We start from the raw sequence: 24,965 nt of genomic DNA, 5'->3' as shown, positions 1-24,965 counted from the left end.
AGCTAGAATCTGGGCTTTCCCAGGCAGTATGGTCTGCAGGTCGGAGAAACGGCATCCTGGCCCCCAGGCACTGGATTTTGGGAGGCAGCAGAGGAACGGTTGGTTGGCTTCTGGAGTAGAGCTACTACACACAGTCTTCACCTTCCGGAGGCCTGGGAGGAGATGATTATGGGGTTGCAGCTTGGGGTGGATGGAACTTCAGAGGCCTTGCTCAACCTTCCAGGGTTTGCAGCTCTGCTACAACAGCTACCCCAAATCATTAGTCCAACTGAAACCTTCTAGTGACAGGAGACTAAATTTCTCTGCGGCATCTCATACAGCGGGATAACTTGTCCAGTTATAGCCCTCCACCAAGGTTTCGTAACAACCTCTGCATGCTCAACCAACCACCGCACAGCTTCACGCTCTCAAGCACCTCCTGCTCCTCAAGAACCTCTGTGTGAGGGCTGGATAACGTGGGGTTGTTGTAGTTTTGGGGGGACTCGCCTGTGACTTGGGGATCTTTCTCTGCGGGTCTTTTTATCTCCTCCAAATATCCTTATCCAGCTATCCTCAACCATGACTACCCGTTAGCATCACCCAGGGACTTAAAAAAAAAATCCAGACGCCTAGCCCTCACTAGATCGTAGTCTCTGGGGGTGGAACCAGAGCACTGGCATTTCTAAAAGTCCCCAGATGATTCTCAACAAGGTTGAGAGCCACTCCCTTGTTCCTGGAACCTGGGTAACCTCTTGAAGATCATGCCAGCATCCTGGATTCGCATGCCGACTCTACCACTGGGGCACTTCTCTGTGTTTTTGTGTCATCTGTTATGATGTGGGGACAGTGACAGCATCTCTCTACCTCAAAGAGTTGTCGAAAGAACTTCATGAGGACACATCTGGGAAAGTCTCCAGCACATAAGGGCTCTATCAAGTTTAACTCAGAGCCTAGCACAGTGCCTAGCAAATGTTAGCACAATGTCCGTGTGGTCTGACCATAAGCCAGGCATTGTTTTAAGCATTTTACATGTACTATTCAATACATTTTGTTGCACTGAAGATCTAGCGTAAGAAAAATGACATAAGCAAAATGTGTCTTCGGGACCTCTTTACCCAGTAGGACCTACTGTCCAGACGACTCATTTAACTAACATCCTGGAGAACTTCCTGTACTCCTTGTCATACGTCCTTTTGCCTCCCAGCAGAGTCCTTTCCAAAGCTCTTCTACAAAAGTTCTCTCTACGTCAAAGCCTCCAGGGTGATTAAATTAAGACCTGTTCAATGGTCATTCCAGTATCTTTTGTTGCCTATTGCTAAGCCCAGGGCCTATTCATGAGCTAGGTATATAAGTGATGCCCAGTAAGTTCTTCGTGGAATGACTAAATCTTGCAAAAGACTCTGTGACATACCTATGCAAAAGAGAAGGAGAAAGACCGAATTCTTGTGAACAGTGGGGATGGTGAGAAAATGCTACCGCAAAATGCCCACTATGTGCTAGGCACTTTTTATGCATCATGAATTTTCACAGCTCCAGGAGATGGGTATCCAGGTAATCTTTTGCTGTGTAGCAAATTACCCCCAAACTTAGTCTCTTAAAAGTAACAGTTATTTTGCTTGGGAATTTGTAAAGAGGTGGGAGCGTAGAAGGGGCAACTCCTCCCTGCTCCAAGGTAGCTCTGCAGAGGACAGGAGTGTCCCCTTTCAGGACTGCTCAGGCTTGTCCTCCAGCCACCCTGGAGGCCTAGCCTCCTCAGGCACAGCCCCGGGCTGGCTCGGGTTTGGATGGGTTGGACTACCAAACTCTTTGCTATGAGAATACAGCTCTCCATCTCAGCCTCTCCACTCCCCATTCCAAGGGGAGCCGTGCTTGGGGAGAAGCCAAGCCAAGCAAAAGATTTCAACAGAGAATGGAGGAAACACACCCACTGAGGTTCTCATAGCAACATAATCACGCACAGGCAGCAGCCTATTTCGGTGGGAGCTTGTCTGAGCTTCCCTCCCCGCCCCGGTTAGTCACAGAATGGATGCACTGCGCAGGCTGCAGCAGTGTGAGGTGGGGTAGGGTCAGGGGAGAGCGCTGGGCTGGAAGCCAGGGGCCTGGGGAGCTGCTCTGAGATGCTCCGTCAGCTAGCTGATGGATCACAGACACGTGTCCTCTCTCTGATCTCGGGGTCCTTCTCCGTCAAATGAGAGGATAGGACTGAAGAACTGGGAAGATCCTTCCTGGTTTCCGTTGATTGTACAAGTACTGAGCCTCTCTTGGTAGGAGATCAGATGTCTCAAGATCTTTTGTCTCTGAGAAGGATGCTTAGAGAAAATGGGGTTCAAGAGGGTAAAGGTCACTCCTTAGATTCAGCTCATTTGCCCCCCACCACCTTCTGCGTGTTGGCAGGATGTGAAAGGGAAGGAGAATGACCAGGTGTTGCCAGACTCTGCTCGCTCATCCTGAACACGCATCCAGGTTTGTGGTCTGAGAGAGGAAAAGGTTAAGGAGGTTAAGGTCATTCTTTCATTTAAATGTACTCCTTCCTCAACACACACACACACACACACACACACACACACTCACACACACACTCACATACACACTCACCCATTAACTCAAGCCTCTTGCCCACTCTCCATCCCCTCCTCTCCTCTCCCTCCTCCACTTATTGCAACGTATCCTCTCTTTCCCGAGGACCAGGTGATGGAAATGTCTTTAGATCCTGGCCCATTTCGTCAATGGACTCTGGGGTTAGTTGAGGACAATCAGGCTCACACCTCCTGGCTGTCAAAGGTGACGTTAAATAACAAATAGGGCATGCATGCAGGACTGCTCTGCCTAGGTAAGCACAGGGGTGAAGTGAAGAGAGCCAGGATGCCCAAGGAGCCCCTTTTAGGTCCCTGCCCTTGACTTGTGAACTGAAAGCTTGAAACTGCAGCTGTCTTCGAAGGAGTCAGCCCCAGAGGCCTGTTGTAATGGGGGACACAGAGCGCCCCCCCCCCGTTTTATTCCCCACCCGCCTGACAGATGGCCAGTAAGACAGAGAAAAAGAAGCTCTCAAAGTGAAGACAGGAATGCATTGTATAAAAATTCACACCCCCTGCTGCCGCCCAAACTCCCTTAAAAAAGGATCAAGAGAATCCTAATGGGTACGTGACATCCTCCTTCTCTCCCATAAAAGGGACTTCAAAATCTGGTGATGCTGGGGGAGGGGTGAGGAAGGAGAAGAGAGATGTGTGGGCAGGGGGCTGCCAGGGAAGACCGGGGCAGGGGGGGCGCGGCGGAAGGCTCACGCATCTGACTTTCTCCCACCCTCTTTCCCAGGCTACCTCTGGCTGAACCTTGGTCCCACCCTCTCGGCCTGGGCGAGGCTTGGAGCCCCAGGCCATTGGAGAGGGAGAGTGGGAGAAAAAAGGGGTCATGATGCCACACGTAGCCCTAGAGTTGAAGGAGTTGAGGACCCTCCCTCATCCAGGCATCCACCCCTTGGCTCCCCAAACCCCAAACGCGGAGGGAGGATGCAGGAATTGGCAGCGGAGCGGGAGAGCTGGGTGGGGGGGAGGGCTGGGATGGGGGCGAGGTGACCGTGGCCCAGCCTTGCCCAGGGCCCGTCCTCGGTGGGAGGACGCACACCGGGTCCGAGGACCTGCCGGAGCCCAGCCTCGGCGCCTGCCTTCTCTGAGCCTCACGCGTGGCCCGGCTGCGTCCGCGCAGCCCTCGCCCCCCGCCTCCCCGTCACCCCCTCCCCCCCCAGCAAGTTGTCCACGGCGCCCGGGAGTGGAGGCGGCCCAGAGACCCCCGGAGCCCGGGCGAGGGGGCGGCCCGGGGCGCGGGGGCCCTCGGTCTGCGCCCAGCAGCAGCCTCCCGCCCGGCCCAACCTCCTCCCCGCCCCCACTCACCGGCTCAGCCCCCGGGAGGGACGCGCAGGAAGCGTGTTGCTTCGCCCGCTGATCGGCAGAAGTTGAGAGGAGTTGTCGGCTGCCTCGGCCGGCCGGACTTTGCGAGCAGCCGGCGAGGAGCCGCCGCCGCCGCCGCCGCCTCCGCGGAGCCTTCGGGGCTCCCTCCCTCCTGCCTGGCCCGCAGCGCGGGTGGAGAGAGGCGGGGAGGGGGTCGCGGGCGCGACAGGAACTCGAAACTGTGTGAAGGAATCCGAAGCCGATGAGAAGGGAGGAAAATAAAACAAAGTGGAGACTGCAGGAAAGACTCCACCGTGGTTGATGGTACCGGCTGATGCTCCAGCAGAGGGGCTGGGTTGGGCTTTTATTTTATTTTATTTTTCCTCCCATTTTTCTCTTTCTCTCTCTCTTTTAAAGCTACACCAGCTCTCTCTTTCTGCACTATCTCTGTATCACCAAACCCTTGCTGGCTCTTATGGGCATGAAACACTCCTCCCGCTGCCTGCTCCTAAGGAGGAAAATGGCGGAGAACGCGGCCGAGAACACCGAGGTAAGGAGGCGAGAGGCCGGGCTCGGAGACCCCGCAGCCCGCCGGGACCCCCGCGCCGCGCGCAGCCGCCGCCGCCGCCGCCGCCGCCGCCGCCGCCGCTCCGCACCTGGTGCCAAACTTTCCCAGCTCCATCCCGCTTGCTTCTGCCGGCCGTGTGCGCGTGTGTGCGTGTGTGTGTGTGTGTGTGTGTGTGTGCGCTGGGTGCGGGAAAGACAGTGCCTGTCTCAGGCCCCCTCCCTCTTGAAAATGCAAAAGAGTCGCTCTCACCCCAGCTCCCTCTCCTGCCCCCCGCTGCTCGCTTTCCACCACCACCACCCCAACCAAGTCCCAAACCCTGGGCGGCCGCGCTCCCCTGCCCTCCCCTCTGGGCTCCGTTAGGGCTCCAGAGTGCCGGTTTCTGCCGGATCGGGATGGGTGATCCGGGGGCCAGGTCTGCTTCCTGCGGCGCCTTGACCGTCTTCGGCCGGCCGCTGCCTCGGCGTTAGCCTTCAAGCTCGAGCTCTCGGTCCCCGCAGCACCGCGGAGAGCTCCTGGCCGCGGGGATGGGGGTCGGGGAAGGGGGCCCCGCCGCGCCGCGCCGGGATGGCACTTGGGCACCACCAACAGACCCTCGCGCCCAGATCCGGGCCGGGGAGAGGTCTGCCCTCCAGCACCTACGAGCCGCCTCTGGGACGCTAACCCCGGGGAGGGAGCTCGGGCCGCGGCCACCTTAAGGACCAGGGACAGCGCCCGCGCCTGCCGCAGCCGAGCCCACGCGGGCCGTGGGGCCTGCGCGCCGCGCTGCAGCGGGAAATGGGTCCGCAGCCGCTCGTCCCGCAGCAGTTCCCAGGAGGTCGCTCTAGCTCCGCAAATTGCGCTCTCGTCCCCCGCCTCCGGCAGCCCAGCGGCTGCCCTTTCTGTACTCTGGAGTTGGCTCGGTGCCGCAAAGAGCCCTGCTGGGATTTGCGTCCGGCGACTGGAGGCTGCGTTCCTTGGCCTCGCTCTGACCCTGCTGTCATTACAACTGGGTTAGCCCGTAGGCTCTGGGCACCTGTAGTCACGAAGGGGATCCGCGTGGGCAGCCCCCTTCGTGGAGGAACGGTGCGCCGAGGGGGGGGGGGCGGAGTGGGGTATGTGTGTGAAGATCATCCCTTACTCGGTGGCAGGAAAAAGGCAGAGAGCAAATTCCCGGGCTCTATTAATAGCCGGGTGTCTGGTGGGGCTGCCGTGCGCTTCACATATGGTTACGCATATGCAGCGTGGGGCGGGATGGAGGTGTGGCACGGGGATTGTCCCTCTGTCTTGCTGGGTTGCAGAAAGGGGCAGAGACCCTTCCCGATCTTCTTCCCTTGAGTTCTGAACTGCAGCTACCCCCTAACCCCACCGCGTAGGCAGCAAAGCTTTTAAAATCCCAGTTCTCTGAGAAACTAGAAGCAGCATGCATCTGGCAACTGTCGATTTCGAAACAAACACGCTCTGGGGGAGAACAGTGGGGTGTTCGGGAGCTAACGCTGTCGCCTTGAGTTAGGGCAAAGCATGCACGCCTGCCGTCCCCTCGCCACTTCCTCTTCCCCCCCGCCCAGGCGAGCAGACACTCAGAATGATGTGTAGTGCAAGGCAGAGAACTAGCCTTACCAATCCCCTCGCCCTCCTCCCTCCCATCGCCCACCTGCAGAATGGGTTTCTAAAACTAGCCCAGAGTCCAGGCTGCACTTCCGTAATCTGTTGGACCAGCGGGCACGTAGCAGTCCCTACAGCCGTGTGGCTGGAGCGCTAGAAGCAAGAAACAGCTTCTCTCTGCCCATCCCCCTACCGCTCGGCTTCTAAAAAAAAAAAAGTTTTCGCAGGTCTCTAGCCGCCCCCCCCCCCGTACTCCGGTTGTTGCGCCGGGTCTGGGTGCAGACCCCGGCCAGGTTCCGCAGTGTGCACGGCGATGTGAGCTTCCCCACCTCGGCCCGAGTTCAAGGAGTCCGGAGCAGGCAGAACGACGCGCGCCAGGCTATTTTTACATGCTTCCCCCGCAGCTCCGCGCTCCCCCTTCTCGGCAGTTGCACATGCCAGCTCTGCTCAAGGCATCAATGAAAACAGCAGTATAGGCGGCCGAGCTCCTGAGAGCAAAAAAAGAAAAAAACAAAAAAAGAAAAAAAAAACCCACGTCGAACGCCTGGCACAAAGGGGGAGGGGCAGATCCAGCTGGGGGCTCCGGGAAGGGGAGTGAGTCTGGGGTTCAGTTCTTCACAGCTTCCCCTGAGAAGGGGAAGAATTCAGACTTGGTCAAACGTGCCCACTGGAGGCATCCAGGCAGCGTGACAATCACTTGGTTTTCTTCCAGGAACTGGCTGTTTTTGGAATGAGCCAGGACTAGAGCAGTACTTCCAAAAGTGAGGTGTTGTGGGTCTGCCTGCATTTATGGTGAGAGGGAGGGAGGCAAGGATGCCTTGTGTGTGTGTGTGTGTGTGTGTGTGTGTGTGTGTGTGTGTGTGTGTGTTGTGTCTGTGGTGGTAGCGCTCCTTGTTTTTTAATTCAACACATCTTTATCGAACACTGACTGTGCCAGGAATGATTAGGCTCTCGAGATCCAAAGATGAAGACACCAGGCCCCTGCCCTCAAGGAACTCACAGTCTGGTGGACTGTAGTGCCGGATGATCCAGATAGTTTCGGTAGCACCTTTTCCTGCCTTTCCTTGGCGTGGTTTACAAGCACTTTATCTCATTTCATCCTCACCATAATCCTGTGAGATGAGCAAAGATTGGTTTTCATTTCTTAGCCCCATTTTACAGGTGAGGATGCCGAGGCTGAGAGGTCCAGCAAGTTCTGAAAGTTACCTGGTCAGCTAGGACAGACAGCCTTGGAGCACAGACTGCCCCCACTTCTGGTTCACTGCCCTTTGCCCTACATTGCTACTTCTATTCTATTATTATTATTATTATTATTTTGGCCACACCGTGCAGCATGTGGTATCTTAGTTCCCCGACCGGGGATCGAACCCATTCCCCCTGCAGTGGACGCAATGATTCTTACCCACTGGACCGCCAGGGAGGTCCCTACGTGACTTCTAAGAAGATGCCACGTTTGGATGGCAGCAGGAGAGAGGGATAGGGAGAGAGGATGTTTGGGGAGGGAGAGATGCGGTGTTGGGACAGGCAAGGGTGACAGGGAGAAGGTGACCTCTCGCGAGGTTTTTAGGGAGAGATGTTCTAATCCTTCGGCAGGAAGGAGAGAGTGGGGAACAAAACTACCTGCTTGTGAGCAGAGCCTCCCTTGACCAGGGAAGCTTGGAGCTGGGGCGAGGAGCATCCAGCGTGCAGGCTGGGTGGGCACGGAGAGTTCCGTGTCCGCTTTTTCTGGCTCTGTCCCTCAGATGCGCTTCTCCCCCTCAGCCGAGGGCATCATCCCCTGCTCCGCACGTGTCATTAGAAATCTTCTACTGTCTGGTCTCCTTCCCAGCCCGCTGTCTGTGCAGAGACCACCGCCCTCACTCTGCCCTCACTAAGGCAACAGCCTCTCTCCTGTCGTCCTCTTCTCTAATCCAGCCCTCGATGGGCTTTCAGAAGCACAAACCTGCTCATGATCAGACATTGCTTTCAAAACTTACCATGTCGCCCTGTTGCCTTTAGGACACAGGATAAAGCCCATTTCCTTAGCCCTTCAGTACCTGCCCCGTGCAGTTCTCTGCAAACACTGACTTCATGTCTGAATGCCTTTGTGCTTCCTGGTTCCTCTACCTGGGCTACTCTACACACACACACACACACACCCCACCACCGCCTCTCTGGAAACAAAAGATCTTCCTCAACCAGCAAGACCCAGTTCAAAGGTCTCTTCCTCTGAGAAGCCTTCCCAGATAGGCCATTTATCCTCCACCCCATGGTGAGTGAGTTTTCCTTCTCCTTCTTCTGTGCTCCTAACGCCTATCTCTCACTTTTCCTATTACAAGATAATTGGCTTTTTTTTTAAACATCTTTATTGAAGTATAATTGCTTTACAGTGGTGTGTTAGTTTCTGCTTTATAACAAAGTGAATCAGCTATACGTATACATATATCCCCATATCCCCTCCCTCTTGCGTCTCCCTCCCACCCTCCCTATCCCACCCCTCTAGGTGGTCACAAAGCACCGAGCTGATCTCCCATTGGCTTTTTTTTTTAAATTTTATTTATTTATTTTATATTTATTTATGGCTGTGTTCGGTCTTCGTTTCTGTGCAAGGGCTTTCTCCAGTTGTGGCAAGTGGGGGCCACTCTTCATCGCAGTGCGCGGGCCTCTCACCATTGCGGCCTCTCTTGTTGCGGAGCACAGGCTCCAGACGCGCAGGCTCAGTAATTGTGGCTCACGGGCCCAGCTGCTCCGTGGCATGTGGGATCTTCCGGGACCAGGGCTCGAACCCATGTCCCCTGCATTGGCAGGTGGATTCTTAACCACTGCGCCACCAGGGAAGCCCTCCCATTGGCTTTTTATATGTCTATTTCTTCAGTTGGATAATGAACTTTTTTGGGGGAGGGTGTCTACCCTGGTCTTAACACTGTGCCTGACACAGAGTAAATGAAAAATGCTAACAAATGTTGACTGATTCAGGGGATTATGAACAAGCTCGTGAGCCTTCTGGGTGTTAATCACTCACGGCTTTCTGAAAATTGGGCCTCCCATCTCCCACTCCTGTGCTTAGGTTATTGTGGACCCTGAAAACTCAAAAAATGAGTAGAGTTTCTGGGAATCGAGGTGCTGCAAAGCTCAAAGCACGGGTACACTTTGGTTACCCGTGTACCTGCTTAAGAGTCCGTTATTACTGACTCTTCCCGTGGGGTGTTTGTCTGAATAGCAGATAAATGGATTAATCACAATGTCCAATTATGAACCCTGGGGGATGATGGACCCTTCTGAGCTTCTGCTTGCTTTACTGGTTCTCGGTGAAAGCCTGATGCATTATGTACAGTGCGACTCCCTGATTGGGGTTTTCGCACCTCAAAGGAGAACCCCCAGGGGTGAGAAAACAGTTTTAGCAAAGGAGTCATTTTGGAGACTGGTTTTTGAATGTGCTATTGACTTACCGGCCTGGGGAGAGAGAATAATTATGGGCTGGGAAAATTCCTACCATAGGACAGTGGGGTTAGGGTACCAATGGGTAGCTGCCTTGTGAGTTATGGGGAGAGCTGGGCTGAATTCCGACGTGGTGTACATTGTTGGTTTTGGCTCATGGTTCCCTCTTCTCAGGGTTTTCGGCTCAAGCGTGTGGTCCTATAGCACAAAGGTGAGGGGAGGAGAGGAAAGAGGGCAAGAGGAGGCTGGACCCAGGCCCACTTCTCTGGGGTCTGCATCGTGTCTCTTTCCGATGAGCGTGGGGCTCTGGAGCCAGACTGCCTGGCTTTACACTGAACTCAGTGGACGTGTTGTTATGATGAACAAGTCCCCGAACCCCTCTGGGCCTTGTACGGCTGTTGCGATGATTGAATTAATTAATTCGTGCAAAGGGTTTAGAGCATGGTGAGCTCCCGAGGCCTGCAGGATCGTCAACCTGTCAGCTTTTAGGAGTCGCGCCAGAAAAGTGCCAGCTGGATGAACTCTCCTACTTCCTTATTTCTCCAGCTGAAGCGATCGCCAAACCACAGTCTACATCCCTCAGCAAACACGGATTTCAGCCCTGAGCTGAGCTCAGGAGCATTAAGAAGATGCCCACGTATCTTTTGCGCCCCCCCCCCGCCCCCGAGAGACTTGGCTCTTCAGAGAGCCCTCCGTTGGCTTTTGGCTGTCAAAGAGGGTGAAACCACACTCCCGTCTCTGACTCGGGAGTGGGTTTCATTTCCTCCTCGGCGCAAACTGCGATGTGAAGTGATGATCACATTCCAGCGTGGAACATGCAAAAATCTGTAAAAACAGCATTTACACCTTGGAGTCTACGATGCCAGCAGGAAAAAATGGGCAATGTGGCGAGATGTGAGCTGCCAAGGTAACTGGAAGTGGGATCGTGTTGTTGTGTGACAGGCAGGCGTGTTGTCCCATCGTGCACCGACTTGGCGAGAGGAGGGGAAGCGCCGGCGGGAAGGGCCCTCCGGAAGGTTACTCTGTCCGCGCTTCCAGCCCTGAGCCCACTTCCTGCACCCACGACGCAGTTGGCCCCTTGGTTGCTTGTTACAGAGCTTCACAGGAGGCAACTGCCCCAAACCCCTTGTGCATCTCAAGAGTCAGGAAGTTAGTTCTGCCTTAGGTCTGAGCTCCATCTCTTCCATTGCAATTGGAGTCACCTTGGTTTATGTTATTCTAAAAGGAGATTAAAAACCGTCTGGCTGCCTTTGCATTTTGGGCTGCAGGAGGGGTGTCTCACCCTCTTTACCAGCCTCTGTTCGGAGTGATTCCAACCCCTTCCTCTGAAATTCTGGATTAGCCAGGAGAGGCGTGTTTGAGAAGACATGCCCCTCCGGTGGTCCCCGGCCCGCTGGATATTTCACACATCAAATGGCTTTTCTCCTTCACTTGTTATTAGAAGTCCCTCAGGCATCACGGCTTTCTCCAGATTTGTAATGGGTGACCCATAAGCAAAGATCTCTTTTTAAAGTGTAATTTTATAAGAGCAAACAGCTCGATGTATACATTTTCATAAAGTCATAGAATCTTAGAGCCGGATGGAAACTTCAGATCATTCAAATTAAGAGACGGGAAAACATTCCCAATATCAGAGTGCTTCGGTGTTGGTGTCGGGTCCATGTTTCCTCTTAGGTCAATGCCATTTCTACCTCCTTTAGCACTGGCTTGACTGTTTTTACATTTGGTGCTAATTTTCTGGTATATCCTGATACGTAATATCGAAAACCAGTGTTTCCCTACGTAAGATCTAGGAATTGTGCATAGCAAGATCTCTCTCCTTTTCGTACGACACGTAAAATGCTTCGGCATATATCGTCTTGTTTAATGGGTGCTATCATACATTACATACATACACACATATGTTACCTCCTGTACGCCATACATTACATGGCAAGTTACATATTATTGCCATCGTACAGATGAAGAAACCAAAGCACGGAAAGTTAGTGTTACTTGCCCAAGATCCCACAGCTAGTAAATGATGGAACTCAAACTCTGGTTTTCTAGCCACTGAGACCTCTGCTTTTTCCAGTCCGCCGGGCTGTGAAGACAGCAGAAGGAACAGAGTAGACACTTAAAATACAAAGAGAAAGAATGGAGAAATTAACAGGAGAAACAAAGAATGGTGGATTGGGAAGAAACCGAGGAAAAGACACCAGCCCCGGCTTTCCTCTCCTACTTTCAGTTCTCACTGCTATGCCCCGTGGGTGGCGGGGACCCGGTATAACTTGTGGCCAGGACAGTCTTCGTTCCTCCCGGATGTCCCTGGGTCCGGGAGTCCTAGCTGGTGGGCCAGGCAAAACTCTTGACTAACAAATTGTACCTTTTTGGAAGCTGGACCGAGGCCACCATGAACTCTCATCCAGCTTCTTGCATGGGATGAAATGAATAGCAGAGACTTCAGGACAGGAACTTGGTTTTTTAAATTTATCTTTGTAGTTTTATTTCATTGTCTAGGGCTCGTGCAACAAAGTACCACAAACTGGGGGCTTAAATAACTGAAATTTATTCTCTCACAGTTCTGAAGGCCAGATGTCTGAATCCAGGCGTCAGCAGGGTGGGCTCCTGCTGGAGGTTCTTAGGGGGAAATCTGTTCCCTGACTCTTTCCCCGCTCCTGGTGCTTGTCAGCTATGCTCTGGCTGGTAGACACAGCACTGCCTCTCTGCCTCCGTCTTCACGTGGCCTTTTCTCCTACGTGTGTCTGTATCTCTTCTTCTTCTAAGGACACTAGTCGTATTGAATCAGTGCCCACTCTGTCCAGTATGGCCTCATCTTAATCCGATTACATCAGCGAGGTCCTTGTTTACAAATGAGGTCAAATTCACAGGTAACAGGGGTTAGGGCTTCAATACATCTTTTGGGGGGACTTGATTCAACTCATAACGTCACCCAACATGGTGCCCACACGTAGTAGGTCTGAGTAGAGAGTGGCTGTCAGATGGCAACGAATCTGTAAAGAGGGATCAGAATAGTTGCAGAGTCAGTGAAGGTTGTCTCTCTCCTTTTTTTAAAAAAAATTTTTATTTATTTATTTATGGCTGTGTTGGGTCTTCGTTTCTGTGCGAGGGCTTTCTCTAGTTGCGGCGAGCGGGGGCCACTCTTCATCGCGGTGCGTGGGCCTCTCACTATTGCGGCCTCTCTTGTTGCGGAGCACAAGCTCCAGACGCGCAGGCTCAGTAGTTGTGGCTCACGGGCCCAGCTGCTCCGCGGCATGTGGGATCTTCCCAGACCAGGGCTCGAACCCATGTCCCCTGCACTGGCAGGCAGATTCTCAACCACTGCGCCACCAGGGAAGCCCTGTCTCTCTCCTTTAAGTCTCTCTCCTGCTGCTCGCCCAGTGTCCATCTTGCCCACTGTTTCCGCAGAACCTTGGTCAGGCCCCCTTTCCTTGAGTTGCAGCAAAATTATAACAAGAGCTGCCATTTTCATGTCCCTATTTTGTGTTGGGCGCGCTGTTCAGTGCTTCGTATGCATTGCCTTGTTTAATTTACGCAACATTACAAAGCAACTCTTCTTATTCCCATTTTGTAGTTGAAGAAATGGAAACTCACAGTGGTTGGTTGTCTTGATGAAGATTATAGGACCAGTACGTAGTCCCATACTACAGTCCTGCTGCCGACCGGGGCCTCTTCCCCCTCTTTTTTTTTTTTTTTTTTTAATTTTTATTTATTTATTTATGGCTGTGTTGGGTCTTCGTTTCTGTGCGAGGGCTTTCTCTAGTTGCGGCAAGTGTGGGCCACTCTTCATCGCGGTGCGCGGGCCTCTCACTATCGCGGCCTCTCTTGTTGCGGAGCACAGGCTCCAGACGCGCAGGCTCAGCAATTGTGGCTCACGGGCCTAGTCGCTCCGCGGCATGTGGGATCCTCCCAGACCAGGGCTCGAACCCGTATCCCCTGCACTGGCAGGCAGACTCCCAACCACTGCGCCACCAGGGAAGCCCCCCCCCCTCTTTTATTCACATCCCCAGCGGGAAGCTCGTCCTCGCTTTTGCCCACACCAGGTCCCACCCACTGAGAGCCTCTTGGGGGCTGGAAGGAACTGGTAAACGTCCACGTGTGGGAGAGGGGGAAGCTGGCTGGAGCCTGCCAGGAGCCTGCCAGCCTGTACCCGGCTCCGTGTGTTCAATCCCCTTGTCCTCACGGAGGATTTGCTTTCCATCGTTGCCAGAGAATTATTGTAGTGGTAGCATTGTGAGCCCATTCCTAGCTTCCGTGGAGGGCTATTCTGGAGGACGGGAGCAGTAAGGACTTTCTCGGCACCTTCCAAACAGTTAAGCCACGTGGGTCACTGGCTTCTGGGCCTGAGGCAGTTTTGTGCAGAGGTTTGGGGCGCAGGCCCTGGGGCTCGTGCCTGGGTGCAGACCTCAGCCGGGCTGGGTCCTGGCGTGCACGCATTACACCGTCATCTGTGCCCAGTTTCACCATCTGTGTCGTGGTGGTAGCACCTTATCCCGCGGAGCTATTATGAGGGTTAAATGAGTGACTTCGTGTGAAGCTCACGTAGGTACATGGCAGACGCTCAAGATGAGCTACGATTTATCATCCGGGCTTAGCCGGTGGTGTCTCAAAGGGGCGGGGGGCGCACAGATGGATAAAGGGCCTCCACTGGTGACGTGATGGACTCACTGATCCACACGTTCTCAGGAGGGACAGGGTTTTCCACGCCCCGCGGGTTGGCCTGCCCCACTCCACACGCACACTCAGTGTTGGGCTCCAGGGCTCCGGTGTTCGCAATGTCCACAGCAGGAAAACAAAACCTCACGGAGCCCCTAGGGATGGAGAGAAGTGGCAGATGGGCACCCACCGCTTCAGACCTCTTGGCCTTCTCCGGGCGCCCCCAAGCCCTGCTGCTGGGACAAGAGCCACTCCTACTGCTTGATAACTGGATTGATGTTCCCCACGTTCCCACGGTGGGAGAACAAGGCCTGGCGGGAGGGGAGGAGGGCAGAGGTGTCACCCAGGCAAGCGCCGCAAATCAGGTATTAATTACCGAGTTAAACACCCTGTCCTCTTGGCCATGAATCCAGTAAAGGACATTCACCGGGGGTGAGGCCCAACCAGAGGGTGGTACAGCTGAGACCAAACCACTATAAAGGGAACGGCGATTAGCAAATCCCTCCTTCAGGTTCCCATCTGTAGCTCTATTGTGAAGGATCATCTCTTGTTAGCTGAAGGGAAGGAAAGGGGTGGCCTTTAACAGCTGGAGCTGCCAGAAAATGAGAGGCTGCAATTCCCCCAGACGCATTACATCCAAGGGCTTCATCTTGCCCTGACAGGCAGTTATGACAGCACTTCTCTAAGGAGACGCAATCAGAGAATCCCACAAAAATGACTGCAGCCCATCACAAGGGTAAATGGGATCCTAATTAAGGGATGTTCTCTATTAACGTGCATCAGTGGGATGTTCTCTATTAACGTGCACCAGTGCAATTCTTGCCTTCAGGTACCTAGCAGGGGAGTGATGAATATTTATTGAATGGATAAAGGAAATAAACTTGCACATCACACGTACACCAGCCAACTTCCTTTTGTTACAGAGGCTGTCTACTCCCAGCTCTCCAGAGTGAAAGCTGCGGTTCCCAGTGTACAGTCGGGGAGGGATTTGGAGGCAGACCTGAGTTTGAGTCTCATCCTCATCCCTCTGGGATTAACACCCATTTTTATAATCCATGAAGATTAAATACAATCACAGGAGAAGACAGAAAAAAAGAAACTCGACACATGTTTTCACCTTTTTCCTCCTGTTGTAACTTTGCGTTTATTTGCTTAGCTTTTGTTTTGCTTTTGGGGGAAAATTTGCAGTGCAAAGTGGGAAGAGTCCTTTCGGATTTCAGCGCGGGTGGATGTAGACAACCTCGTGCAGGCTGCGGGGCGGCGGGTGTGTTTATGCGTGGAGGTGTGGACACGCACGTGAGTCTGCGGGGCCGTCACGCAGAAGCACGTGCTCGTGCGCTTATGTACTTGTCACGTGTGGTTTGTAGTTCACAGCAGGTAACACACAATGAGGTGCACATTTAACCACTAGCCTGGAGCTCTGGGGTTGACCCAGGGACTGATGACTCAGTGTGGTGGGGTGTGTTGTATGGGGGGGCACCTGGGGGTGGGGGGGCAGGGAGTGAGGCCCTGGATGGGAAACTTGTAGAGCAGATCTGAGGGTCAGGGTCAGGAAGGTTAGCAGCCCTGGCTTTGCAGCTGATGTACGACCTTTGTTACGTAGCTTGGGTGCTGTTTTCCTTGGGTGGGGGCTGGGTGGCCACCCTCTCTGGCGCTACACGCTCTCTCCAGGCCATCTCACGCCTCTTCTCTGATGTGCTGATGATTCCCAGGCGAAGCCCAGACCCGGCCCCCGAGCTTGGACTGTATGTCTGGCTGCCCGCAGGACACCTCCGCTCAGGGGCCACACAGGGACCTCAGACTCCTCAAGGCCCCTCCTGGTGTCACCGCTTCCCCCCACCTCTGCCCCCTCCTGCTGGTCCTCATCTTGCTGAGTGTGAAGTTACCCAAGGCACAGGCCCCGGCTCCTCTGCCCCGTCTCCATGGCTGTCCTGGTGATTCTGCATCTCATCGGCTTGTCCTTTGCCCTGAGTTTGTCCTCCTCTTTCGGGTCCCACTTTGGCCGGCCTGGGCACGCCCCCCCCATCTCTTGCCTGGATCTCTGCATCACCTCCTGGATGCCCCCCACACAGCCGCGCCTGGCTCTGGTCTGTCCTCACAGCAGCACGAACATGCCTTCTGAAGTGGCGACCTGACTGTGCTTCTCCCCTCCTCGGACGCCTTCAGTGGCTTTTCCGTTATCATCGGAGAAGGACCCACCTCCTTGCCGTGGCTTAGCTGGCTCTGCAAGCTCATGCCCCTGAATGCTGTTCTCTGAAGTCCTTCCCTTCCGCTCCAGCTACACTCACCTCCTTCCCTCCCCTCATCACCTCCTACTCTTCCTTCAGGTCTCAGCTTAGATGTCACCTCTTCCAGGAAGCCTTCCCTGGCTCCACCCCCTCATCTAAGTCAGGCTTAGCTCTCCCGCCATGTGATCCTACAGTACCTGTGCATCCTCTGTCACGGTGCGCATTGCTTTGTACTCACTGGCTGACTTCCTCGTCTACAAGTCCACCGTAAACTCTGTGAGGGAAGGGGCTCCGTCCGTGCTGTTCACCATCGGATCCCAGCACCTAGCACAGCGCCTGGTACCTGTTAGAGGTTAAAAACCTTTTGTTCTACGAGTGATCATTGTGACATATACCTTTCCTGCACTGAAAATGTTCTATGGATGCTGGCGTTTAAATCATTATCTATGGCTCCCTTCCTTCTATGCTGGTTGGGACTGTCAGTCACCCAGCGTCCCCTAAAGAGGAAGTCTCTGAGGTCATAGCCATCATCTGCCAACCCAAAGCAAGGCTGCAGGTAAGCTGCCCCAGACAGATGTTCACCGCTGCGCGACAAGGGCAGGACTGCAGAGAGAATGGTGACACTCAGTGCAAACTGGGTAAGAGGAGATTTTCAGACAAACAAGGATATACGTTTTGTACCCTCCTGAACAGGCAAGCCTTAAGTCTCAGAAAGGGCGGAAGGGGGCGGTCAGGGCTATGCCTGGGCCGTGGGGGGAATTCCCTGCACTTCTGCGGTGGGAAGAGGGGGCAGAGAGACTGTGGAGATAGCTCTGCAAAACCTCACTCGAAGCAGGGCAGTCTCGGGGTTTGTATCAGACAATGTATTTTCTTCCCACTAGGCCTGGTGCTTCATCATCGGCTGATGTGAGCAGGGGCCATGGTGGGGTGGGGGAGGCAGATATGTCCAGACAAGGGGTCTGAGCAGCCCTGAGCCTCCGGCTCCTAGCTGCAGGCTCTCGGGGGCCCCAGGCTCCTGCGCCGGGGCCGGCGCTCTGCAGGAGGATGCGACTTCGGGCCCAGCTGCTCCTGAGCGTTCTTTATTCACGGCTGTCTTAGGCCGGCACTGTCATTCACTCTTCTATTTATAAAGTTAAAAATAAGATGCTCCATATTCCAGGAGGGAAAGAAAAGCAAACCAGCGGCTTGGGCTGCCGGTACAGCAGGGCCCTGGGATTCTGTCCACACGGCCAGCTCTGGTGGCTTTTCCTGGAGGCGTCACTGAAGCTCGGCCAAGCCTGTGCCCACCTCCCTTTCTTCTTCCAGCTCTGCTTCAGCATCAGAGACCAGAGCTCTCAGCCCCGCCCCCACCCCTGGAGGGTACTGCACATGCCCTAGTCAAGGCAGCTGGGTTCCATCCTGAGCACCAAGGCGGCTCGGCCTCGGCCTCCCTGGATTATTCACTCTGGTTCCTCGGGCCCTCGGCGGATACCAGGTAGCCTGGGAAGAGCCGAGAAGCTTGAGGCAGAACCCGCGGCCCTGACTCTGTTGCCATCTGCCCTCTGCCTCTCAGTCACCCGTGTGAGAAACGCCTGAGTTGGTCCTTGTCTATCGCACCTGATAGGGCGGCCCTGAACTAGACGGAGGCCAGGGCATGAGGACCTTTGGAAAGCGGGGAGGCTTTGTGCAAGTCTTAAGCTTTGCTGTGACTCGCCTGCTGCTTGCTGCAGGCGCCTTCCAGGCCAACCTTGTGCCTGTTCCCCCTGATCGAGCTGCCAGCGGGGATGGAGACAGCTATCACCATCCTCCACATGGCTTCCCCTTCCAGCCTTGCCCACGTGTGCTAAACTTGTGCTGTTGAGCACGCGAGATGCTTTCCCCTCGAGGTGGCAAATGGTGTAGAAAGTGGAGGTTTGGGGAAAAGCAAAGAGGTGCTGTCAGTCTGGGTTTGGCGGGGAGCTGACCTCTTCTAGGATCCTGACTTGAACAAGGGCGGAAGGGGAGGAAGCTGGCAGGCAGGTGTTTGTCCGGGAGAACGAACCTCTCTCCGGAAACCTCTGCCTGCGCTTCTGCTCTCCGCCTGCCTGCTGGCTCGGGCTCTCCCTTCCCCAGGCTGGGCCCTCTGCGCTGCTGAGAGTGATGGCTCTTTCCTTTTCAGGCAGGAGAGACGTGCAGGGCTCACGGTTCAGCTGGCGGGGCAGGCAGCCTCAGCTCCTTGGCCCCGGGCTCTGGGGGCCTGCATCTTGGAGAGGCTCCCGTCTTGGGCAGTGGTTCCTTTAACCCCCGCATGACCAGACACTTGATGTACCATGGGTCTCGCCTGTTCCGAACGCGTACGGGGTAGAGGGAACGAAGGGGAAGGTTTGAGTTTCAAACCTGGTAGCGCCATACTTCCTCGTCTTCCCCAGTGTGCGCTGCTGGACCGTTATTTCTAAAGTACTGGGACCTGGCATGTCTCCCAGGGTCCAGGCCGAGCCCGGGTGTTGTATCCCTTTGGTACCATGGCTGGTACCAGCAGCCGAGCGCCATGCCAGGGGCCCAGAGGAGGGGTGATGCCACGGCCATCCCTGCAACCACCGTCCTCTGACATCTCCTCGCCCCAGGCCTTGGAGCCCCCTTGTTACCGACTGCAACGGCCTCTAATCTCACCTGGTCAATCGACGGCATCAGACGCTGTTTGTGTGTCGTTTTTCCCCGATTCCCTCTCCTCTTTGGGGTCCTGTGTCCTCCTTCCTCGCATCTCTCCCGCACCTGTGACTGTTCTCTCTCCAGCCCTCCCGTGGATCCTTCTCCCTTCCCCCCCCGTAGTGACGCTGACCCCGGCTTCCCATCCCTGGATGACCTCATCCTCCTGCACGTCTTGTGACGTCCAGACCTGCACTCCTGGCTGGGTTTCTCTTCCTCAGTGTGCGGCAAGCACTTCAAGTCCACCCCGACCCAAACCGAGCTCCCTACCTTTCCTCCGAGCTTGTGCATCTGTTCCTGCCCCGGGCTCCTGCCTCCTTGAAGGGCACTAGTCAGCAGTCATACCAGGGGCCTCCCTACACTCACTTCCCCGCCCCCAACCCCAGAGAATTTGCAAGAGAATCCTGCCAAATCTACCTTCTTCCCATCCTTTACTTGCATCTCTTTCTCCTTATCCCGCTGCCTCCAATCAGACCATCATTATCCTTTGTCCAGATCACTGCAGCCGCTGCCCTGCTTCTGTCCCTGCCCTTGCCAGGTCGTCCTCTTCGTGACAGCATGATGCCTGCACTCCAGGTGGCCTCAGTGGATGCCGGCTGAGCGAGTGCATGAGCTATGGGTAGAGACGCTTTGCTCAGAGGAGCAAAGGCGGGTGTTTGTTCTGCAGCTGCTGGACGTTGTGAGTTAACATCAGGGTCACCGTTCTTCTTCTCTTCTGGCCCTGGTGGAGATGCTTGGGTATTAAAGAATTTAGGTTTGAGCTCACGGGGTTCAGGAGACCTGGGTGATAGTCCAAACTCTGCAGCTTGCTTACTAGGGGACATGTCTTTTCTGAGCTGTCTTTGACCCTGAGAGCACAGCAAAAATCAAAATCAGGGAGCTTGAGGTTCTCTGCTGCTGTGCGTTTTTACCAAGGAGCCTTATCCTTTAGGAGGAAGAAGGACAAAGATTATGACAGGGCGTGAACCTGGAGAGGTGGCTGAATCCGTAAGGAGAGGTGCTCTGGTCGTTCCTTATGTGAAACGTCGTTCAATCCACCCGGCATCACCCCACTCTCCCAGAAAGTGCTAATGGGGGACTTCCAGGCTGTCCTTCTTCCCCTTGCCGTCGTGACAAAATGGGCTGGGTCTTGAGGGTTCCAGAAGCCTCTCTGCAGAGCTCTGATTTACTAACCCAAATAGGGCAAGTGCCTATTGAGCAGATAACTCTTATTTAAGTTTCCGTATGTTTCGGGGTGAGTGGGGATTTTGTATTGAGGTTGAGGGGCTGGCTGAGTGACCCCCAGGGAGTCCCTTGGACCCTTTGGGCTGGTTGATCACATCTTACCTGAAGCCAGGGGACAGGACCAGTGAGTCACTGAGATACCCTTCAGGTTTCCGGCGCTGACTCTGCTCTTCCCGTCGCAGTGTTCAGCGCATGAATTGTGCTTGTGACAGGGTGCATACCCTCTTCTCTCTCCAAGGTAATCTCCCTGTCACAGTGTCTGTCTACACCTCACTGTGCCTGGACCTTTTTGGAAAGCCGGCCACTTGCCTCTTGTGCGTCACTTTCCCGTCAGTATCAGGGAAGTGTGTGGTACCCAGCATATGAGTAAAGAGAACACCACAAGTCACCAGTGGGAAATGTTTAATAGCGACGGTTTTAATTCAGCCCGTTGCCTCGGCAGAACCATTCCCTACAGCGTATTATTTTGCAGTACTTTATCCCGTCCAATTTTAGATAATGAATAGCCACAGTCATATCCATGACTGTGGCTAGATATGGCTCTAGTGATTTCATCCAAGGAGCCTAGTGTGACTTAACACATCTGGGAATCCTTTTCTAGGCCCCAAATCCTGAAGGACAAGGAGGGGCTGGGCAGAGAAACAGGCAGGAGTGATAGCAACTGTCCTTTGGAGAGGGGGGCTCCGAGGAGAGGTCCGCTGTCAAGGTCAGAGAGTTGACTTCAGGGCCAAAGCCGGGCTCTAAGCCCTGACTGTCCCATGTGTCAGGTTGCTGTGTCTATTTCCCAGTCTCGGCTAAATCCATCCTCTCTCCTCTGCTTCCTGAAAGGTGGTCTCTTGTCCCCCCACAGAAAGCCAAAGAGCTCAGTTTCCTTCGAGGTAGGTGCCTGGATGGCTCTGTGCCAGAGCCCTGGCCGGGGCTGGAACCAGGACCCTCCCGCTCACCTTGCTGGGATCCCGTGCCGGGGACCAGATCCGTGCTGGGGTATGGCTGGTATTTCTAGCCGCAGGATGTGGTTTGGAGAGGAGTTGCTCACCCAGAGCCTTGGAGCCTTTCCGATTCCCCCAGCTCTTTCACTGGGGATCCCCAACATGGCTGGATTAGGGGGTCACCCTTCCCCAGGGGGAGGGGTATGCATGAAACGATGTGCAAGCGTGCTGGGGTCTTACATCTGCTCTCCTCATGTGCTCTCCATCCTTCTCCAGCCTGCTCTCAGCCCCAGAAAGCTGAACGGCATGGACTGGATCAACAGGCTCCCGTCCCACCCCAGCTCCCCCAGGCTGCTGGCTGGCAGGTTCCACGGTGGGCTGCTGTGAGCTGGGGGGCCGCCAACGGGAGCATCCGCAGATCAGAGCAGGGAGGGGCGTGAGCTCAGAACAGCTATTCCTCCAGCTCCTCCCCCGTGGGGTCCACCGTCCACTCTTCCCCTAAACCGAGGCTTCCACGTAGCTTCTCACGCAGCCCTCACCACCTCTGGGCTCCAGTAACTTCTCTCTTCTTGACCCCTGACACGTAGAGGTCACCGTGGGGTCATCTTACCAGCACCGGGGGCTTCCGCGAAGCTGCTCTTACGAACAGAAATACTTGATGGTGTTCACCCAGCACTTACTCTGCCCCAAGCATCTTCCCAATCTCTTTCCATAGATAATCTAATTTCATTCTTAAATAATCCTGAGAGTAGATGCTAATAATGTCCCTGGCTTGCGAGAGAGGGAACTGCGACTCAGAAAGATGCAGTGAATGTCCCCGAGTCACGGAGCAAGGAAGTGGCGGATGCTGGTTCCAAACACGAGCAGCCATGTCCCAGGACCCAAGCGCCTGCTGGTTACTGGTGGGATCCCTGGACCAGCCACGCCCGCCTCATCTGGGAACGTGGGAGAAATGCAGATTCTCAGCCCCGCCCCAGGCTGACCTGCTCCGAGGCTGGAGGGTGGGGCCCGCAGTCCCCTCTCCAGGAGTGGGATGTCCCCCGGGGTTTGAGGACCACTGCTCTCACTGACCCCGGCTACCTCAGCTGCCGTCCCTTTCCCCCAGCCTTGCGTGGCTGGACTGGCGTGGCTGGGTCCTCCTCCGGCCTGCTCTGGGGAACAGGCTCTGTCAGCGCCGGGCACTGCCCTGGGCTCCGGTGGTTTCTGTTTTCTGTGTTTGGTGACTGTGACCAGCCCAGGCTCTCCTCCCAGCTGGCTTCTCAGGGCTGTGCTCCTATTTTTCTGGGCTTGTCTTCCACGGATCTTCTCCTTTCTCTGGGCTTCAGTGCCCCAGGTGTGAGCACAATGCTGAGAAGTAACAGGAGGACATGGGTCAAACCTCCCTGCACAGATGTTTCATTTGGCCTCCCGGTTCCTGCTCCCACAGGGGTGTCCGCATCCACCCCCTCCCTCCGCTTCTCCACGCGGCCCACGCGGTCTCCGCATACATGCCTGCTTGATCCACAGTCTCGAATCCGGTGCCGCCACTTTCCGCGGATGGGAATCCAAGGCCAGAGAGGGTAAAGGTTGGTCAAGGACGCCCAACGAGGCAGGGGCAAAGCCGGGGCTGGAGAAAGAGCTCCCAGGTCCCAGCGTGGCCTTCGCTCATCGCGTGGTCCTTGCTCTGGGGCTGAGGGTCGCTGAACCTTCACCAGCTGCCCAGTCAGACACTTGCCTCTTCAAGGTCTTTTACAAACCTACATAAAGGCAGGCCCTCGCCAGTTTGTTGGAGATGGGGTCCAGGGTGGGGTGATTCACGAGAGGGACAGATGATTGTGTTCAATGGAGAAAATGACCAGGTGCTTAAGAGGGTCCAGAGCGCTGCACGGTGGGACCTGAGTGGGATGACTTTGCCGGGAAAGTGATTTTGTGGAGGCAGGGCTGCCATTACTGGTTTCCTGCCCCTCAGAGTCTCGGCCTCGGAGCACTGTCCCTCCTGAGTCTGACTCCACGTTCCACCAGTTTCTGACTCTATGACCTTGAACCAGTGACTTGTTGTCTCTGAGCCACAGGTATGCCCTGGGAAAATGGCCTCTTGGGCTTGTCTGCATCTTCTGTCCCATCATTATAACAATATACTTTCTTCCTCCTCTCAGGAGTGAAGGGACCTTGTGAGTGAATTTGCACTGAAGTGCTCATTTGACAAGTAAACGTTTAATGTGTTGTATTCACCACCACTCCCAGCCAAGTCTCTTGATTCAGGAATTTTGAAAGGGATAGAAAAGATAAAATGGGAAATGCTGCATCCAGATTTCATAGGCTTTAAATCCAAGGATTGCTTATTTTAATGGTTTTCAAGGCACCAGAATAATCAGGTTTTGTCTATTTTTCCTTCTGCTTCTATCCATTTTTTTCATGGTGGTCAAATACGCGTAATATAAAACTTAACTGTCCTAATCATTTTTTTTTTTTTTTTAATTTTTGGCTGCGTTGGGTCTTCGTTTCTGTGCGAGGGCTTTTCTCTAGTTGCGGCAAGCGGGGGCCACTCTTCATCATGGTGCGCGGGCCTTTCACTGTCGCGGCCTCTCTCGTTTCGGAGCACAGGCTCCAGACGCGCAGGCTCAGTAATTGTGGCTCACGGGCCCATTTGCTCCGCGGCATATGGGATCCTCCCGGACCAGGGCTCGAACCCGTGTCCCCTGCATTGGCAGGCAGACTCTCAACCACTGCACCACCAGGGAAGCCCTGTCCTAATCATTTTTAAGGGTACAGCTCAGTGGTATGAAGTACATTCACATTGTTGTGCAACCATCACCACCATCCATCTCCAGAACTCTTTTTGTCTTGCAAATCTGAACTTCTGTGCCCATTAAACAATAACTCCCGTTCTCCCCTCCACCCTCTGGCCACCACCATTCTACTTGTCTCTATGGATATGACTAATCTAAGTGCCTCATGTAGGGGGAAGCATAGAGTATTTGTCTTTTTGTGTCTGGCTCATTTCACTTAGCATAATGTCCTCAGAGTTCATCCATGTTGTAGCGTGTGTCAGAATTTCCCTCCTTTTTCAGGCTGAATAACAGTCCATTGTATGTATAGACCACATTTTGCTTGTCCATTCTTCCATTAATAGACACTTGGGTTGCTTCCACATTTTAGCTATTATGAATAATGCGTCTGTGAACATGGGTGCACAGATATCTCTTCAAGACCCTGCTTTCACTTACTTCGGGCGTATACCAAGAAGTGGAATTACTGGATCATATGGTAATTTTGGTTTTAATTTTTTGAAGAAGTGCCAAACTGTTTTCCATGGTGGCTGCACCTTCTCGGTGCAAAAGGTTTCCAATTTCTCCACATCCTGGCCAACACTTATTTTCCCGTTGTTTTGTTTTCTTTAATTATTAGCCATCCTAATGGGTGTGAGGTGGTGTCTCCTTGTGGTTTCAATTTGCATTTCCCTAATGATTGGTTCTATCAGTTTTTGCTTCATATATTTTGCATCTCTTTTATTAGATGAATAAACATTTGAAATGGCTGTGTCTACTCAATGAAGTGACCACTTTATCATTATGAAGAGATCCTCGTTTTCCTGATATTATTTGCTGTGAAATCTACGTTCTCTGATAGTCTTATAGCTACTCCAGCTTTCCTTTTATTCGAGTTAACATGATATACTGTTTTTCATCCTTTTTTAAAAACTGTTTTTGTGTTAGAAGTAAGTTTCAAACAGGGAGGCATATGGTTGTTTTGAAAATCTAATATGATAACCTCTGTTTTTTAATTGAGGTGTTCAGACCATTTATAGTTAATGTAATTATAAATATTATATTGATCCTGTAGGGTTTAAACCTAC

The 24,965-nt window shown here is 54.0% G+C and overlaps 1 protein-coding gene across 1 annotated transcript in view; it reads left to right on the top strand.

Annotated features, from left to right (window-relative positions):
- Positions 1-3,880: 3,880 nt before the first annotated feature.
- PRMT8 (protein arginine methyltransferase 8) overlaps positions 3,881-24,965 on the top strand; it is an 86,894-nt gene continuing 65,809 nt past the window's right edge. Inside the window, exons 1-2 of the mRNA XM_057557709.1 lie at positions 3,881-4,187; positions 4,281-4,413. Of these exons, the coding sequence (XP_057413692.1) occupies positions 4,339-4,413 (75 nt within the window). The 5' untranslated portion in view covers positions 3,881-4,187; positions 4,281-4,338. The remainder of the gene's footprint in view (positions 4,188-4,280; positions 4,414-24,965) is intronic.

The sequence above is a fragment of the Balaenoptera acutorostrata genome, chromosome 11 (assembly GCF_949987535.1).
Source record: "Balaenoptera acutorostrata chromosome 11, mBalAcu1.1, whole genome shotgun sequence".
In the NCBI taxonomy this organism is placed as follows: domain Eukaryota; kingdom Metazoa; phylum Chordata; class Mammalia; order Artiodactyla; family Balaenopteridae; genus Balaenoptera; species Balaenoptera acutorostrata.
Note: the sequence above shows the minus strand (reverse complement) of the source record. Positions and strands in the feature narration are given on the sequence as shown.